Source organism: Panthera leo, chromosome C1, assembly GCF_018350215.1.
Source record: "Panthera leo isolate Ple1 chromosome C1, P.leo_Ple1_pat1.1, whole genome shotgun sequence".
Taxonomy (NCBI): Eukaryota; Metazoa; Chordata; class Mammalia; order Carnivora; family Felidae; genus Panthera; species Panthera leo.
This window is the reverse complement of record NC_056686.1, coordinates 196714798-196733807: the sequence shown is the minus strand read 5'-3', so window position 1 is coordinate 196733807 and position 19010 is coordinate 196714798. Positions and strand designations below refer to the sequence as shown.

Genomic DNA, 19010 nt, shown 5'->3' with positions numbered 1-19010 from the left:
TATTATCATTATTTTGATTTTACAAAAGAGAAAAATGAGACAGGTTTCTTAAGGTCCCGTGGCTAGTAAATGAAAGAACCTGGCCTTACACCCAAGGGGACTGAATCTAGGTCCACAGGCCATACTGCCCACTCTAAGTGATTGCATGCTTTCCCAGTCTTAGGAATTTTACATAGAGGATATTATCCTCGGTTTGCACAGTAGGAAACAGAGAGACATTAAGTGAGTTAAGGTTCACATGTGTATAGAACTTAAACATGGGTATTTGAATCCAGCATTTCCATTATTCACTTAGTACCTCCTATGTTGCAATTATTTTTTTTACCTGTTAACATACGTACTTTATATGACTATCTAAAATGTCAACTCGTTAGGGGTATTATTTAAAAAACAAAAACAAAAAAAATTGCTGCTGCTACATTGTGGAAAATAAGTATCTGATACTGATCTGTTAAAATTTGCTGGGTGGTTGTCCAGATTCAGTTTCCTTAATCACCACTATGAGTTTTCTCCTCTTTGTTACTATTTGATATATTTTATTGGGTATACATTTTTAACTGACCAGTCCTGCATCTCAAGCGAAATGTTAACTCTGCTTCTTTCACACAAGTTGTGAAGTATTTATGGAAGAACACCAGGGAAAGAGTTTCTGTAGCTTGATGTGAGTATGTATGTTCCAGATTTAAGAAACCAAGGATATGTGAACCCAGAGCATGAATAGCTGTTGAGTTCCTCTGTCACTTCAGTTCAGAGACTAAGTAAAGCTGCTGAAGTACGTCGCATGACTTTGGTTCTTTGCTCTGTTGCTGTTGCCCTGTAATAGAAACCCTGCTCCATTTCTTATCTGTTTCTCTTTAGCATGCCGGCAGCACTGCCTTCTGACCTGGTTTAAGCGTCCTTAGTGACCTCTGGCAATGCAATGTGTTGGGTCCCTTCTGGAATATGCCCACTCAGCTGGATTTTACAATAATGCTTTTACTTCTTACAGAAGTTTGGTTGAAAATTTGTACTCCCCTTATTAAAGATATTACTTCATAGTATAATTTGCTTCACAAACCTCCCACAGTTATGTTAAGCAGATGGTTGCCAAACACCAGTTCAAAGTAGATTGCTCTTATATGAAATAAAATCCATGCTCAGAAAATCTGGCACCATAAGCTGGTCTTCTTCCAACACAGGCTCTCAGACAAATTTCTCTTTACTCAAAGCTGGCACACTACTACACCTGTATTAGACATGCATAAAAAATGGCACACACACATGTCAGATGGCACACACTAATTCAGAGTTATTTTTCGTTAACATTAACATCCCCCCCCCCTTTTTTTTTCTTTACTGGTCACTAGTAACCACTTTGCTTTTGGTAACACAAGGGAAACAGCAAAAATTTGTTCATCAGTGAGTTCTGGGTTCCAGTCAGATTTGGCTCTGAATAGTTGTGTCACTTGGACATACTTCACCCATTCTGAGCATCCTCATGTGTAAAATGAGGATAGTATTAGGTACTTCACAGAGTGGCTGTCATGATGAAATCAGGAGACATATTATGCACCTACAGTCTTTCCTGTAATACAGTGGTCTTTTAATCAAGGTTATGTTGATAATGTTTTATGTTTAAAACCAACTCTGTATTGATATATTTGTTTGTCCCCTGTAGTTAATTTATGCATGGTCTGTGTAACTTCAAAAGAGGGGTGTAATATGTAAATTAGCAACAGTCCAACAATTCCTGAGTGTCTGGTGTATGTAAGGGTACAGTGATTTTACAACTGTGAATAAAGATAGCACTTCTTTTCAAGGATCCTATTCTACAGGGAATGTAGAGTGAAGACAAATAAACTAATGAAATCACTAGAATGTGCCTTTATGCTCAGGAAATACTTCATGAAAAAAGGTAGCAGATAAGTAGCTTTGAATGGCATGCTAATATTGATAGAAATAGGGAAAGGATACCAGAAAATAATAATAGGAGCCAGCAAGAAACAAAGAGTAAGGAGAGATGTACAGGATGAGTTCCAGGAAAAATGGCTGGAAAATGACTGGAAAAAGTATGAACAACTAAAGGACTAATAATAGAACATATGGTGGAGAGCTATAGTGGAGCTGTCTTGAGAGTGTCCTTAAATTCCACACCAACACCTTTGTATTTAGTTTGTAGACACTGGACACTCATTGAAGACATTTAGAAAAGTAATACGAGTTCTGCTTTAAGAAGATTAATCGAACAACTGAATATAATGGGGGATGAGTTGGGGGAATGGAAAGTGGCAAGAGACAGAAGAGAGACCAGTGAGAAAGCTGTTCTGGGTGAGATGGCATAGGTGATCTTAAGTTGTTCTGGGTTACATGAAAATGCAAAAAAGGAGTTGGATAGGCAAGACGTGGCAGATATTGAATCTTTAGAACTTGGCTAATGAAGTCATTCATTTAAAGGATGGATAAAGGGACAGACTGTTGTTTGCCTGTGGTATTTCTATTTAAAGTAGGCTTATTTCCTCCACATTGTACATTTCTCATGAACAAGTAGTCTGCCAAAATATTGAAACTTCATCCTTGGGCTACAATGGTACCACTGTGCTGGGCTATGAAGGTATGTGGTTTGATGATGGGCATACTCTATAAGATTTCATGCATTGTGGGAGACCATCAAGGACTCAGATGTCTTGCCTTCCTTTTCCTTTTTTTCATATAGAGAGGGCACTTATTTTGCACTTATTTTGTGGTGAAGACCTCTTTAAATGTAAATGAAATATTACATGAGTTGCTCGTAGGTATGATTTATCTTTATAACAATTGACACAAAACTGTCAAAACTTGACCACAAAGGAAGTCCTAAAATGCCATCCTCCATAAGCTGTTGGTTTAGAGATTAAAACTGATAATATTGACTTATTCCTCAAATGGCTGTCTTTACCTACCATTGATAAGTCATAGCATGTCATGGAATATAGAAAAAAAGGTGTCAGGTGGATAGAGGATTACATATTGACAAATTCTTCAGGAACATGGATCTACCCTTGCCTTATTACCAAAGCAAACGTAAAAACTAGGAGGTAGTTGTTTTGAGTGGACAAATACGTTCCAAACTTGATAGAAAATATTAATTCAGTAGTTTCTTTTATGGAAACTTAATGTATTTTTATTTCATCTCACCATTGTAGACTTGAATCCCTAGTATTTTTCAGCCAGTGGACATAGGTTTAATAGCATCTAAAAGATCTATTTGTCCATGAATGATATTTGTCCTAAATATAATACTAATACTATAATACTAATATTAGTTACTTGTTTAATTGTAGAGCCATTATCATGTCATAGAAAGATGGCTTAGCTAAGAGGCAGAAGATCTGAAGTTGATACTAGGCAACATTTACTAACTTTGTGTTCTTAGAAAAGTCACTTAACAGCCATGCCTCCATTTGTTTTTCTATAACTGCCCTACCTATCATTCCTTGTTGAGTATCAGTTGAAACAGAGTATATATTTTGTAAATAATAAAGAATTGTAATAAGTTGCTGTTTTTCTGTTGCTATTACTATTAAAAGGATTCTGTATCCTTAGTGTAAAGAGATTAGTCTGCAGTTTTCACGAACATCAAATGTCATTTTTCCCATAGTTCAGATGATGCAGATGGGTAAATCAAAGTAAACAAATATCCCAAGGTTCCACAATTAGTTAAGTGACAGAAGGGGACGTAAAGACTCCGGTTTCCTGCCTTCAGGTACTTCAGGTACAGGGAAACTTTCTATGACACTGTTCTTAGAATAAAAGTATTTCAGAAATCAGCACTGTCTTGATTTAGTTCTTGTAGGTTAAAAAAAAAAAAAAAAAACCATAATCTTACTTTATTAGAAAGAGAAGAGAGGGTGGGGAGGAAGAGAAAATGTGGTGATGTGATGTACATATTGAGAATGCTACCCATAAATGGCTCAGCTGCAGTTTAGCAACACCAGTGTCTGCACTTGTCCAACCATTTATAAAACAAATACTTCAAGGATGTTGTGAGGGGGCTGTTTTGTGAGGCTTACACATTTATTTATTCACAGTTAAAAGAAACAAAAAGTGGATACTGTGTGAAATTTTGTTGAGATTTTTACAAAACGACTGCACCTACCTTAAAATAATTTTTTTTTTTTGTGATTTTACTTTAGTTGTTTAGACTGTTGGTGAATTCTTAGTAAATAATTGTGCTTTACATCAGAGTTTTGAAGGCAGTTTGTTTTTCTAACACATTATTTAAAGAGCTGCTGGGCTGTTAACATGGATTTAATCATGTTTGGTGTTTGTGTTTCAATAGTTTAAATGAGAGAGAGTTAGCTCAGAAGCAACTTCCATAGACTATTAGATAGACATATTGATTCAATTAGTGTGTATAACACCACTTCAAGTAGCTGGCATAGATGGGGAGAAATTGATGCTTGTAAGTAATAACACCCCTTAAGTGTCCTTTTGAATTCTCACACAACAGAAACCAAGCATATAAAAAGTCCACTTACATATCATACCTATACCCCCCCCCCTCCAAGTTAGTAATTAAAAAATGGCTTTAGTTACCTTTTGTTCATCATTGTGAAACAAATATTTCTTTTAACTCTTAGAGTATTTACTTCCTTTAAAAATTAAAAATTGAAAAAATATTATTGGAAACTAAACAGATATAAATCACTGATTTGACGTTAACTAATCTAGAAAGCCTATTTTACACTCCATTAGATTAATGAATATCATATCCTTTCAAATACAGCAAATAAATCATAATCCCATTGCATTATTTTCCAAACTAGGAATTTTAATAATCTGTTCATGGATTAGTAAAGTCAAGTCATACTAATAATAATATTTTAAGTTGTAGAAAGTTTGAGATATTAAAAATATTTTAATAATGATATTTTAGGTTTTGATTACTATGGTATTTCCCAAACCTGGCATTTTAAAATGATAGGATTATCTGTTACAACCACATAATAAGGATCAGGATAGAATTTATTTATTCAATTTGGTAATACAAAATTAACTGAGTATATTTCACCATTCATATTAAAAATGATCTTTTCCCCCCAAATTGTAAAAGTTGAGAACTTTAGTATTTGAAGACATCAGTTGCCAGACATGGTGAAATCATATACTATCTTACACAAGTGGGTGACTTGAGGAAGGCATGGAGTAAAAAATAGTAAATGTCCAATTTCTAAGGAAGAGACTCTTTCCATTTATGTACTATTCAGGTCAATAAATTTATTATGCAACCAAATTATATATGTTAGTCCTGAACTCTTTCGTGACGTGTTTCTGAGTATGTATTATCCTGTTAATATGGATTTCTTATTTAAGTTAATATTCTTCATATTTTAAACTTTCATAATTTTAGCAAATTATTAGGCAAGCAGCCTATACTTAATATTTGCTAGTTCATTTATTTTATTTAAAATTTTTTTAAATGTTTTATTTATTTTTGTTGAGAGAGAGAGAAAGAGAACAAGTGGGGGAGGGGCATAGAGAGAAAGAGAATCTGAAGCAGGCTCTAAGCTCTGAGCTGTCAGCACAGAGCCTGATGCAGGACTCGAACTCGTGAACTACAAGATCATGACCTGACCTGATGTCAGACACTCAACCAGCTGAGCCCCCCGGGCCCCCTAGTTCATTTATTTTTAAAGAGAATTCAGTTTTGGTCTTTGTTTCATATTGGTTGAGGTGGGTGAGTTCTAGAGGTGTGATATCTATGAGTGTGTGTAACAATGTTGTACATTTTATTTTCCATTTCATTTTTAAATGGTATATATGAAGTTTTGAACTCTCTTTTTAAATTTTCATAGTAAAATAATAGTGGTAAGGAAATTTTTGTTATAAAACATACTGAATTAAAATAGTTTTTAAAACAGCTTCACAAAATAACATAATTTTCCCCATTTGATTTTCTGCCTTTTTTCCCGTAGTAATCTGTATCTGTTTACTCTTATTCTTACTCTGAGTTTACTCTTATCTCTTATTCTGAATACTCTTATTCTTCTATCCCTTTATTTAATACCATATTAGTGAATTAAAGGCAAGTTTAGTGTAACTTTGTCATTCACTATTATGTATCTTGAAACAAAGAGAATTATGAAGCTTTTGAGTGTAGAGAGCCTAGTATGGTTACTGAAGAAACTTTTATAATTGAAAATTGTTTAGCCTGGGAGTCACTTATAAGCCCCTGTGTAAGTCTCTTTAATTCTCTGCATTGCTGTGATCATCTGTAATTGGAGGCAATTGTGTGTTTTTGTAGCATCTATAAGCTACATTCTGAAGTTCAGTAGTACTTTAAAATCATAAAGAAGAGGAGGGAGTTTGCATTTTGAAGCAACTTTTTGCATAAAGATATATGTGGTACTTTTAGTCCTGAAATACATTCAGAGCTTCTTCTACATAAAATTGAACATAAAAATATTTTTATTGACTATTGTTTGACCTGTGTTCATAAACCTGAGTCTACTAAAAAAAATCATGATTAACGTTTTCATGATCATTAATGCTGTAAAATTTGACATTTCCTTTTTTAAACTGTAAATCATCTCCTTTAACTTAAGAAAAAAAGATGCATATATTAAGCATCTTTATTTTGTTCATTGAATATTTTGAAGTATCTATATATTATAGTTATTTGTGACTACAATATTGAATGACAATGAATGAATTGATCAAATAATTAAAATCTTATTTCACATCCCTTTCATTGCTAATAATTTGTTCTGACAAAATATTGTTCTTACTAAGCAGTTACTATTTGTCATTATAGAACAATGTGTATAAATTCCTATAGATACTAAGAATGTAAAACTCAGGTATAGCAAGGAAATGAGCTTGAAAAATAATTCTTGGTGTTGAGATTTGTAATGAGATATCATTTTGCTCACAGTAACAGATTCTCATCTTCATAGAAATTATCTTCCTGTTACCAAATTATAAAAGAAATACCATATAATGAAGCATAAAAATTTAATTTCAAAGATTTGATAACAAATGTACTATGAATATTATACAATGCTTAATAGTTATAATAGCTTTATATATTATAGCTATAAATAATCATATATCTTTCATTGATACATAAATTGTAATTTAGGGTGTATATAGGTTTACTGAACACATGAATTTAATCATTAATGACTTAAAATATAGTGTCTTGCATTAATTGGAAACATCTTAAATAGAAAAAAAATTGTAGGGAAATTTATTTTATATTCTTTGAGTAAGGAAATTTTTCTATTTAACAATTAAAATTCAAAGCCTATTTTAATTGCTTTTTATCCTAAATTTCAACCTAATTTTAGTAGGGCAGACTAAATATTAGTTAGGATGGGATTTTGTTTGTACTTAGGCCAACATAGGTATATAAAATTTAATCTGATATGTATATATTAAAATGTGCTGCATTTATTGACTTACTATATCAATGAATGTAAATTACTGTATTTACTATAGCAGTAGTGTATACATTCATACATGATATAATCCCTTAGAGTATAAGACTGCTAGAGAAAAGATTGCTAGGGTTTACCATTTCTTCTGTATTTTAGTTCTAACAAATGTATGCTTTTTTGAATATTCAAGTATATTCCTCTGTAGACAAAGTTCTAACTATAACTTTAATATACAATAATTTTTAATGACATTTTATCCATGTTTGGTATTATGTTTTGATGTATGTATTATAATATTATTAAGGGAAAAGATAATATAATATCAAGTCATATTCTTCATAATTCTGTGCTGTTTTGAAATTTAAGAGGCCCATATTTTCAGACTCAGACCTACACTTTTTTTTTTAAAGAAATAGAAATATTTTTTCCATCTCTCATTTTTTTTTTAATGTTTTATTTATTTTTGAGAGAGAGAGAGAGGGAGGCAGGCAGAGTGCAAGCGGGGAGGGGCAGAGAGAGAGGGAGACAGAGCATCCAAAGCAGGCTCCAGGGTCTGAGTGGGGCTCTAACTCACGGACTGTGAGATCATGACCTGAGCCAAAGTCGGCCGCTTAACCAACTGAGCCACCCAGGCGCCCCTCAGACCTACACTTTAAGGTACATTTCTTCAGTCTTGAAATGGAATGTTGGTAGACTTTACACTCATTAAATGTAGCTGATCAGATGTTGACCAGTTCAGGAATATGAATGATGGCATTGCTGTGCAGTTTATAACCTTTAGTACATCACTTAAACATGTGGGACAATTTGCTCACAGATTGGAATATGAAGTCATGCTATATAAAGTCATACTCCTCATTTATTTTCTTAACTTTTTCTTTAAGTGGGAGTTATATGGGACTACATAGGGCAAAAATTAGTGTTTTACTTTGATTAGAATAACCTTTGTTCCTAGGGGGAAAAATCATGGAAAAATTTCTTGAATATGGAAAAACTTATTGAAGCAAAATACAGAATCTAGAAATCATAATTGAAAACTTTAAAAAATCAAAACGTAAAATTATTGTATATGCTCCCAAGATACCCTTGAGTAATAAGATTAACCAGTATTTTTGCAAAAATATAACACATGGGGCTGAGTTCCTTTGTATATATAAAGCATTTAAATTCAGTGAGCATAGACCAACAACCAAGTAGAAAAATGGGCAAAGAACTTTCATAGACAAATCCCCAAAAAACCCCAAACATTTAAACATGTATGTCTATAGATGCTCAACTCCACCTTTAAAAAAATACAGATTAAAATCTATCATAAAATACCAGTTTTTATCTATCAGATTGACAGCTCAATGTGATATTATATAATAATGTCTATACTAGCAATAAACCATCTTAAACTTGTAACAGTAGAGCCTAGGAATAAATTATATTGATAAAATAGATTCTATGCAGGCATTAAAAAGAACAGTGTGCATTTCTGTGTACTAATATGGAAAAATTAAACAGATATTATTAAATGAAGAAAGCACAGTTAAGGTTAGGTAAATTGTACACTCCAGTTTGTGTAAAAAGACTATCATCTATAAACACACACACACACACACCCCTATACTTCTGAATTAGAAAATAAGGATAATGGTTGCTTTTGAGAATATAATGGGATGGTGAATTTTGGAGAGAAAAGGATATAATTTTCATTTTTTATCCTTTAATTTTTCTTTATTCATGTATTTTTTAAACATATAAAACATTCTAAAAAAAATCTTAATTTACTAAAACATCTCAGTGGATACTGCCTGAAAACCTCCTAGATGCCACACGTTTTTTGAGCATGTTGGGGATATTAAGATGGATGAAATAATGTCTCTACCCTTCTCAAAAACCAGTAAAGTAGTACTGATTTGTAAATAGGGTAAAACTCAATGTAGTAGATTTTCTGTTAGAGATGGGGCCAAGAAGTCTATAAAATCTTTTGTAGATCTCAGAGTAGTTTACATACTATAATTGATCTTCACAAACTTTATGGAATAAACAGAGCATTATCTTTCACCAGAAGAATAATAGTTAAGCCCATTTTCTGCATTTGTTCACTTAATGTTCACATCAGCCTGAGAAAGTGGCTACCATCACCATCCTCATTTTGTAGAGTACATGGAGAATTCAAGTATCATGCAGAAGGCGACACTGCTTATAGTGAGTGCCAGAGCTTGTATTCAAATCCAGGCAGCCTGGTTATAGGATCCATACTCTTACTAGCTAAACTATTCTACTTAAATTTCATTTTGAAGTTTGAATTCATTTGTAGTTTGCAAACAAAAGATAACGGATTCAGAGGTTAAATATTCAGTTCAAGATTATACTGCTAATAAGTGTCAAAGCCAGTCCTAGAGCTATGGTCTTTGGACTCAACGCAGTGATCTCATTTTGCACCATGCTGCCTCTGTTCTTAAGGGAGTTCCAAGGAGGGGAGCAGGGGAGGAGCCATTTTGGTAGCACTACCTGTTTAAAGTACTAATAACAAATCACAGAATATGTGGTTTCTCTAAGAAAGCTGCAGTAAAAAGAACTTACTTCCTTTTTATGAATGTATTTCCTCCATTCAAGTAGTACCAAATAATTTGTTTTGCTCAGGAACGCTGATATGATTTCTTTAGAAATTTTCAAGATCACTGGATAACAAAACAAAACAAAACAAAACTGGTATTCATTTAAAGCCTGTTTCTGCTTTGTGAAAAGACTTTGTCAGCAATCCAGAATGAGGGCTGTGCTAACAAAATTCCAACTTTTCTGTGGGATGATCCAAAAACAGCAAACAGAAGGCATTAAATTTCTTAACAGTCACAAGTGTGTGCATGCACGCTATGCCATTCCTGTCATTCACTGCTTTTTAGTGTGCATAGATTAAAGTTGGAATACTTTGATTTGCAGACTAATATGTTCCACGGAGAACTTTTTTTTACATAAAAAAAAGTAGCTTACAAGCATGTGAGGTCTGTGCACTCTGCCTTACATTTCTATAGCTCCTCATTGAATATGTTTTCAGTCTCATTTTAAGATACTTGCCTTGACAGTATGCCTTCATACATCTAAGACATTTGCTTAAGATCCCAAGTAGTTTCTCTTACTCAGTTCTGAAGCAGGTTTACACAAGTACTCTGATGTGAAACCTAATGTGAAGTATATTCATACAATCATATGATTGTTAAATTAAGAAGAGGCTGACTGCATGGCTCAGGGGGTTAAGCAATATCTCATCTTGTTTCTTGCAGAATCCTACCTGAGTCTCAAAAAGTAACAAACTCAAAAGCCAATACCAGAATTCAAGACTTGCTTAAAAAATATATAAGTTAAAGAAAGAAATATATGCAGAAATAAAGTGTCATTCTGTTTTATGAACCATCTTTACTTTCATGCTAAAGTCACTAAAATATCTTAGAGCACAGTATGTGTGGACATTGCATTGGTGTTGGCACATGCAACATCTCCATCCATGTTAATATAATGGTACTGGGTGGAGAAGCAGTGTAGATAACAACACATAACCTGCATTTTAAATGTCTTCATTTCTCTCTCTCTCTCTCATTACAGCAAATTCAGTAAAACTAGAAATGCAGAGTGATGAAGAGTGTGACAGGAAACCCCTGAGCCGTGAAGATGAGATCAGGGGCCATGATGAAGGTAGCGGCCTAGAAGAACCCCTAATTGAGAGCAGCGAGGTGGCTGACAACAGGAAAGTCCAGGAGCTTCAAGGCGAGGGAGGAATCCGGCTTCCGAATGGTAAACTGAAATGTGACGTCTGTGGCATGGTTTGCATTGGGCCCAATGTGCTTATGGTACATAAAAGGAGTCACACTGGTAAGCAGCTGAAAGAATAACCTGATGACTGCCTGTGACATCTGATGTTGATATTACCTGACATCTATTCTCTTTCCTTTTTATTCAGGGGTGGCAGTGGTGAAACTACCTTTTCAGAATTCTGCTAGTATTGGATTGCTGAAAAGCAGAGAGTAGCCTGGGTCTTGACTTCCAGCCTTCAAATCTGAATAGCATATCAGAAAAGAAGTTTGGGATTCAGTTTCCACAGTTCTTAATATAGCAATAATATGATAAGGGTTCAAAAGGTATAGGAGAATCTCATTGTGTAACTTAATCTTTTTGTATTTCTATACATATTTTACCATACCCATGGGCAGGTAATATAGTTTGCTAGCTAAGAGTTTATACTATAAAATGGTACTCATGCATTTATATAGAGGTGGATCATTTTCACCTTATCTGGTTAACCTCTTGGAATACAATTTCCAATCAATCTTTGCCTACCATGGGTCCCTGTATTAGGGAGATACTTTCCCTGGTTCAAGGTGTTACCATCTTCCTGTGATACTTCTTTTATTATAACTCCTGCGAAGAGATATGTAGGGTGTAGTATAGTATAGCTAGAGTGGTGAGTATGCTGGCAGGAATGTGCAATCATGGAATAGGGTAAGGAAAGAGACCTCGGATTAATTTAATATATACTTTTTGACATTTGGGTAATGTAAAAAACACCTAAATGAAGAGAAGGCTTTATTTAAATCTCTCTATAAATTCTTTGGCAAAATGAAAAAAAAAAGTTAATTAAAAAAATGAGATTATGTTAAGAAAATCAGACAGTTAACTCTTAAAAAAAGTTTTAAGTTCATATGAAAATTGTTATAAAGATAATGATACCTTTAGCTATAATGCCAAGTAGTATTATATAGCAAAATATTAATCACTAATACTCAGAATTTTTAAATATGGTACTCTCTGGAAGAGACATAAATCATAATGAAGTTGGTTTAAAAGATTTATTTCTAAGTAATCAATTTAATTAGTAGTTGCTTAAAATATGAAAGATACAAGATACACTGAAGTCTTTCTAGTCCAAATCTCTCATTTACACATGAAGAAAGTGAAGCCCCAAATAGTCAAATGATCTGTCCATTATCTCTTATGTGGTTATGACACTAGAACCAAGGTTTCCTGATGCCCAGACTGGTTTTGTTCAAATATACCAAGCTCAGTATCTTCAATGCACCAACATTTTCTGATGAGATATGACCCTAAGGCTGATATCTTAAAATTTATAGTAAGAAGTTACACATTAAAATCAGTGTTATCTTAATCAGAATCATCAGCTTTGGAACCTGTACCCTTATTCCAACTATACAGTTACATGTTTAGTTTTTGTTTTGATTTTAATTTCCTTTTTAAATGGCATATTTTAAAAATATTTATATTACTAGTGCAAATGTTTTTTTACCTTAATTGAAAAAAATTTCTTCCCAGGGCGCCTGTGTGGCCCTGTCAGTTAATCCAACTTTGGCTCAGGTCATGATCTTGCGGTTCATGAGTTCAAGCCCCACATTGGGCTCTGTGCTGATGACTCAGAGCCTGGAGCCTGCTTCAGATTCTGTGTCTCCCTTTCCCTCTGCCCCTGCCCTGCTTGCACTCTGTCTCTCTCTCAAAAATAAATAAACATTCAATTAAAAAAAAATTCTCCTAGGAAAGTTAAAAGATCAGGTTTGATATTTGATAATAAAAATATGAAAAGTCTATAAAATAATGAGTCTTCTTTTCTTCTATGCTCATTAAGTAATGTTAATTGCAGTTCTAAAAGAAGAGTTCTACATAGTTATTATGTATTCATTATCTCACAGTGATTATATTGAGGAAGATAACACCCATTCCAATGTGTAACTTTCCCCTTCTAGCAACATATAAACAAAATTAGTATAATGACTTTTCATTTGAATTGCATATAGTGTGCATTTTAAGGCTGAAAAGTACACTAACAACAACTTTTTTATAAGATTTCTAATAAGCCTTTTATGGTCTGAGTCAAGGAAATTTGAAGAACCTGAGTATGCTCTATTGAGTATTTGGGTTAATCAATGTTTCACTGTATCTGCAGTGATTGTCATGAGGATTGTTGGTTTGTAAACACAAAAGTAGTTTCATACCTACTCTACTGTTCATTTGATATTTACTACTATAGCAGCATTGAATTATTTTCATTCTGAAAATCCTGAAATTGACATGGAAAATGTTTTTAGTTATACAGATTTCTGGAAGGTCTATGAATATGGGATTCACTCAACTATCAAAGGCAAGGAGAATGGGCAAAATGGCTATTTAAAGTCCTCTTGCAACTCAGTGAACTTTTATTGTTAATAAATGTTTATTGGAGTATTGTAAACATTATACTTCCCTCAGATCTGGAAAGTTTTTGTTAAAGTTAATAGCCATTCTTAGAGGAGCCTGGGATACCTGCCACACATTGTTGACCTTAAAATTGTGATGTATCTTTACATTTACTATGTTTATATGTATTTCTGATGACCCACTTTATACATCTGAATGGGTCATGACATTTTCAACTCCATTTTAATACTATTCAAGAACAGAAAGTCTATTTGTGAATTTTAATTTAAACTAGATTGAAAAAATGTGGTCAGGATCTAGTCATTAACCAAATGTTTTCTCATTAATACCATGAACTACTGTCTTCATTCTAGAACTTCCCCCTGTTACCAATTATTTACAGCTAGTATAAAAGGCATGGTCTTAAATTTTTAGAAAGCCTTTAGGAAACATGTTTGTGTGTTTAGCTCATAGAATATCTAATATAAAATTGATAGTGAAAAAAGCTACACAACCACCCAGTTTACTAAAATGACATGGAGTATCATATCTAATTCACTTCTTCTTCTTTCTCTTTCATACTCTACTAAAGTACCAATTCCAGTGTCTTACAAATGGCTTTGTGTTATTTCATTGGTATTGCTACTTTAGTAGGTAATCAGGTAATATTGTCATCGGATACTCCAGGCACTCTTCACTGGGATATAGGCAGAAGAAGTAGGGGTAGTAAATCAATTCATGCACAAACATGAATTGATGCGGACATTATAAATACAGTCTATCCTTAACTTTGCCCTTCTTTGGGGTAGAGTATTCCCAACTTTGTAACTTAAGTTTTAAGCACACTAGTTTGTACATTGTAGCTTTGTGGAACCATTCTCTTGCTCCAAGGCCCTCTCAACAGGTGCTTGGGATTTTTCATATTTGTAGGTAGTTGTTCCATCCAACACGGAACACCCTCTTTCTTTGATTTACGAAAGCAAATTGATGCATGTATATTTGTATTTCAATTGGATATTTAAACACAGATCTAGAAATATGTGTTTATGAAAGTATATAAAATATTGAAATATAATTTCAATAGATAATAGATAACTTCATTCTGGGAATAACCACAAAAAGGTCCTTGAGTAGATTAAAAAAACAAACAAAAAAACAAAACAAGAAGCAGATTGAGAATGGAAATGAATGACAGCATGGCTACATATTAATTGTTCTCCTGGATTCAGAGTTGTTAATCCAGACTTTTGTGCCCACCCCATGGGGGAATTAGTTATCACAGATACAGTAGCCTACTTGATTTTTTCAATTGAATTACTATATAGTGAATTCAGTAAATTTGTGATGTTTTCCTGAAGTTTGCGTTTATTTATATTTGAAGAACATGATTAATATATTTTCAGACAAAGTCTAAACTAATTCTAAAAGGACTAGTTGATTCAGTCTATTATTACAGAAAGAGCAAATTATTTAAAAAATAATTGAGATGTGTTGTTTCAAGTAATACGCAATATGGGTAGCTAAGTGAACCTTTTACTTAAATATCAGATCATTTTCCACATATCTCATAATCCCTATTCAAGACTTAATTCATGTAAAGCGGATTATTTCTAAAAGCTTCATCCAATTGAAATAAAAGTGAATTATTATCATTGCCCTTTTCCTCTTATCACAAATGGGAACATGACTTGTTACCTTCATCATGCCTTTCTTTATTTCCCATGGCCATAGAATATAGTTAGCAAATGCCTCCCATGTAAGACTTACATACTCAGCAACAGACAATATTTCCTGATATACCTAGACCTCTTTTTATTTCTCTGACCCCTTTAAGGATGATCATATAAATTCAGAAATAATTCTTACTAAAAATATTTGAAGATATCTGGAATATTTTGTAAATGTAAAAATGAAATTATCCTGTCATGCATTAGTCTCATATACTCAATTAGATGAATTTTAAAATTCTTTTTAAAGATAGTTATTGTTTTATTTATTTTTCTTTTTTGATTAGTATTACTTGGAATGACAAATTCAGTAGTCTAAATTAGGAATTTTTAAATATTTCACTTGTAAGAGGCTTAATGAAAATCTAAGTTAGCATGTTTGAGGAGTATATTCTAAAGGCAAACATGATTTCAAATGTTTTTGTTTACCAAACTAATTTAATTCATTTTAAAGTTATGGCATACTAATTTGTTACTTGCCTGGAAGACCCTACATAGAGAGATTTCAAAAGTAAAATCAAATATTTGGAGTGAAAAGTATAATTTCCATTTGCTATTTTCCTATGGTATAAAAATTTTTACAGAGAAATTGCCTCTTTCTTTTTTATTAGTAATTCCGTGGCAGGGGTGGGTAGTAGAAAATCCTGATTTTAAAAAGCTATGGACTGCTATTTCATTGAAAAAAATGTCAATGAATTAAATTGTGTGTGTGTGTGTGTGTGTGTGTGTGCGTGCGCGTGTGTGTAAAGATGTACCAATTTTAGATTTATTTTAAAACTTTTATTAGCGATGTGAGACTTCATACAAGAGGTTTCTTGGTAAAGTATTTCTCCTTTAAGCAGTATTTAGCATTGATTTAATTGTCAGTTTTATCAAATGAACCAAAAAAATGAAATAAGATAAAATTTAAGGTAACCATAACATAAATTATTTTCACTTAACACACCAGCACAAGGACTTTTTCATAAATTAGCTCAGAAGATCTCCAGATTTTGTAAGAAAAACCTTAACCCTTGCTACACAAACACAGATTATATATATATATTTTTTCCCTTGGTATATATCATAAAAAGTTCCAAGATGAGCAAGTAGTAAGGAATTTCAGATAACACCTGATGTATCACTCAATGTCTTTAGGTATTATAACAAATCTATATGATAGAATATGCAGTGGCAGCTGCAAGAAAATGGCCAAAATTTATCTTCTTTATGCCTCCTACCTTTCTTTAATAAAAAGAATCACTGAATTTGCATTAAAGGCCTCACCCAAATATTGAGGTTTCCTTATTCACTATTTACAAATGTTTCAGTTAAAGATATAAAACATGACAATTCAGTATAAATTTTTAGGTATTAAAATTATAATCTTCATCTAACCTCAAATACAGAAATAGTACAGTTAAACCAAAAGTGAATTGTTTTTTTTTTAACTTTCTGTTCTAAACTTTGAGCTTTACTACTTTGTACTATTTATGTACTAATTTTTATAATTTATTTCATGAATATCTTTAGAGACTGGCAAACTTAAAATAGCATTTTCTTCATGGTTTGACCGTACTTGCCAATTTTACTCCTTCCTCAACTGCATTTTTATGTTCAGTGACATTTGTGACAACCAGTTGACCCAATAGACTAAACTGATAATTCTGGCTTGAACAGTTTTATAGTGGTATTCAGTAATAGGAGAAAAGAGAGAAAAGATTTCTATAAAATTATTTTCACAACAAAATTATACAGGAAATGTCTGGATTAATAATTTTCTTTGGATTTTCACTGTTTATATCAGAAATTTTTCCAAAGCTTTCACTGTTAGTGACTAGGAGAATCGAGAGACCCGGGGCCTGGGTGAAGCTTTAGAGATTTTGTGATAATGAGCTTTGTTAACCTGGTTCATTCATTGAACTTTTTTGGCCCCCTGGTAATAAATCATCAGCTAAATGAAAGAGTTAGACTAAAGATCCCCTCCAGGCCAAACTAAAATTTCTGTAACTTTAAAAGAGATAGTGTGGCACAACAGAGCAAGATTTTGTTGTCCAACTAAGCAAGATTCAGTTATCAGTTTGAGTACTTTTTAGCTCTGTGACTATAATCAGATGCTTTGATACTTGAACTTCAGGTTCTTCATTTGTAAATTGAAATTATAGATACCTAATTAGAAATATAAGGATTGAAACATTCTCTGTAAAGCAACTAGTAAAGTCAGTAAAGTGATGGCACTTAGTTGTTCAATCAGTGGTCAGTGCTATTGCTGATTCTTTTGAGTCAGTGACAGGAATCCTGTAAAATTTATATAAAGAGAGAGAGCGGTGCTTGGCCTGAAGTTTAAGGCTTTGGTATTAGCAAATTTTAGTTAGATAAAGGTTTAGAAGACCTACAGGGGAGAATATTCTCAGCACAGAGAACCTAGCACCAATTAGTAGTCTACAGCAAATTGGTCACTTGCGTATAACCTACTTGATCTTTTCTACCTCTTTTCCTTTTGGCAGGTGAACGTCCCTTCCACTGTAACCAGTGTGGAGCTTCTTTTACTCAGAAGGGAAACCTTTTGAGACACATAAAGTTACACTCTGGAGAGAAGCCGTTCAAATGTCCTTTTTGTAGCTATGCCTGTAGAAGAAGGGACGCCCTCACAGGACACCTCAGGACCCACTCTGGTAAGTGTCACTGACTCTTTGAGAAGAAAGCTAAAATACGAGAATTCAGCAAAGTGTTAAAGAATGATGCAGAGTAATTTATAGCTTTGGTATATGGCTAGGAATTATCTAGACAATATTTTTATTTGTGTACACTGAGTAACTGATAAATCTTGCAAGTTGCATATGGCCCTTCCTTTTTTAGACTCGTAGACTTGGCAAAAAGGAGCACTGTCAACTGAAAAGTCTCTTATTTTAAGCCATTGAAGTAAGGAAACAAGTGTTCTATGGATTTTCTGTGATTTTTAATTTTATAATTATTAAGTCAGTATAATTAATAATTTAATTTATAACATAAATTAATGTATAATTTATTCTGTAATTATGGTTAATCCAGGATAATAGAAAATCTAGTAAAATATCATAGTTACATACTGATATCACCATAGAGGAGATGAAAGCTGTGATATTTTTCAACTGATATAGTGCCCAGTCTGGGAGTGGGAAATCAAACATCACTATTTTTAAACTTGAAAATATTATGCTCATTAGCAAATTGGCTGTGGAGTATTTTATATTTCATTTAAACGCTCCTTGTTTCTTTAACTCTCAAAATACAGTCATTGGATTTTCTCTGAAACATTTCTCTGCTTCATAAATCATCATTAGAAAATCTAGAGTAAGTGTGATATTTTTAAAATGCTAGAATATAGTACATAAAAGAGAAAGAATGATTAGAAATCTGAGTGAATCTCATTTGACTTTTAGCATGAATTGCCATAACCAAGAAGTTAAAGGCAGAAAATTAATATAGAGTACTCTCCAGCCAGTTTTATATCCTTCTGTCCATAATGACATATTAAAATTTAATTTTAATATGAAGATATGATGGAAGTGATATTTTCATCTACATTGACAAATTGTATTAGAGAGTGCTGTGGATTGTGAGGTAATACTTGTATTACCTGTTTTTACATTTTTTCCTATTAATCCTTAAGGCCTTATTTTTTAACATGAATGTGAAATGTATAAAACTAATTTAGATATTAACTTGTCAATGTGGAGCAGTTGTAGAAAAATGAAATTAA

The 19010-nt window shown here is 32.9% G+C and overlaps 1 protein-coding gene across 13 annotated transcripts in view; it reads left to right on the top strand.

The window, feature by feature from the left end:
• IKZF2 (IKAROS family zinc finger 2) overlaps window positions 1–19010 on the top strand; it is a 159858-nt gene that overhangs the window by 93426 nt on the left and 47422 nt on the right. For 11 of the 13 annotated variants that reach the window (XM_042950030.1, XM_042950033.1, XM_042950035.1 and 8 more), the window contains 2 exons: window positions 10986–11252; window positions 17776–17943. In XM_042950030.1, the coding sequence (XP_042805964.1) occupies window positions 10986–11252; window positions 17776–17943 (435 nt within the window). The remainder of the gene's footprint in view (window positions 1–10985; window positions 11253–17775; window positions 17944–19010) is intronic. The other 2 variants (XM_042950042.1, XM_042950041.1) reach the window with 1 other exon arrangement.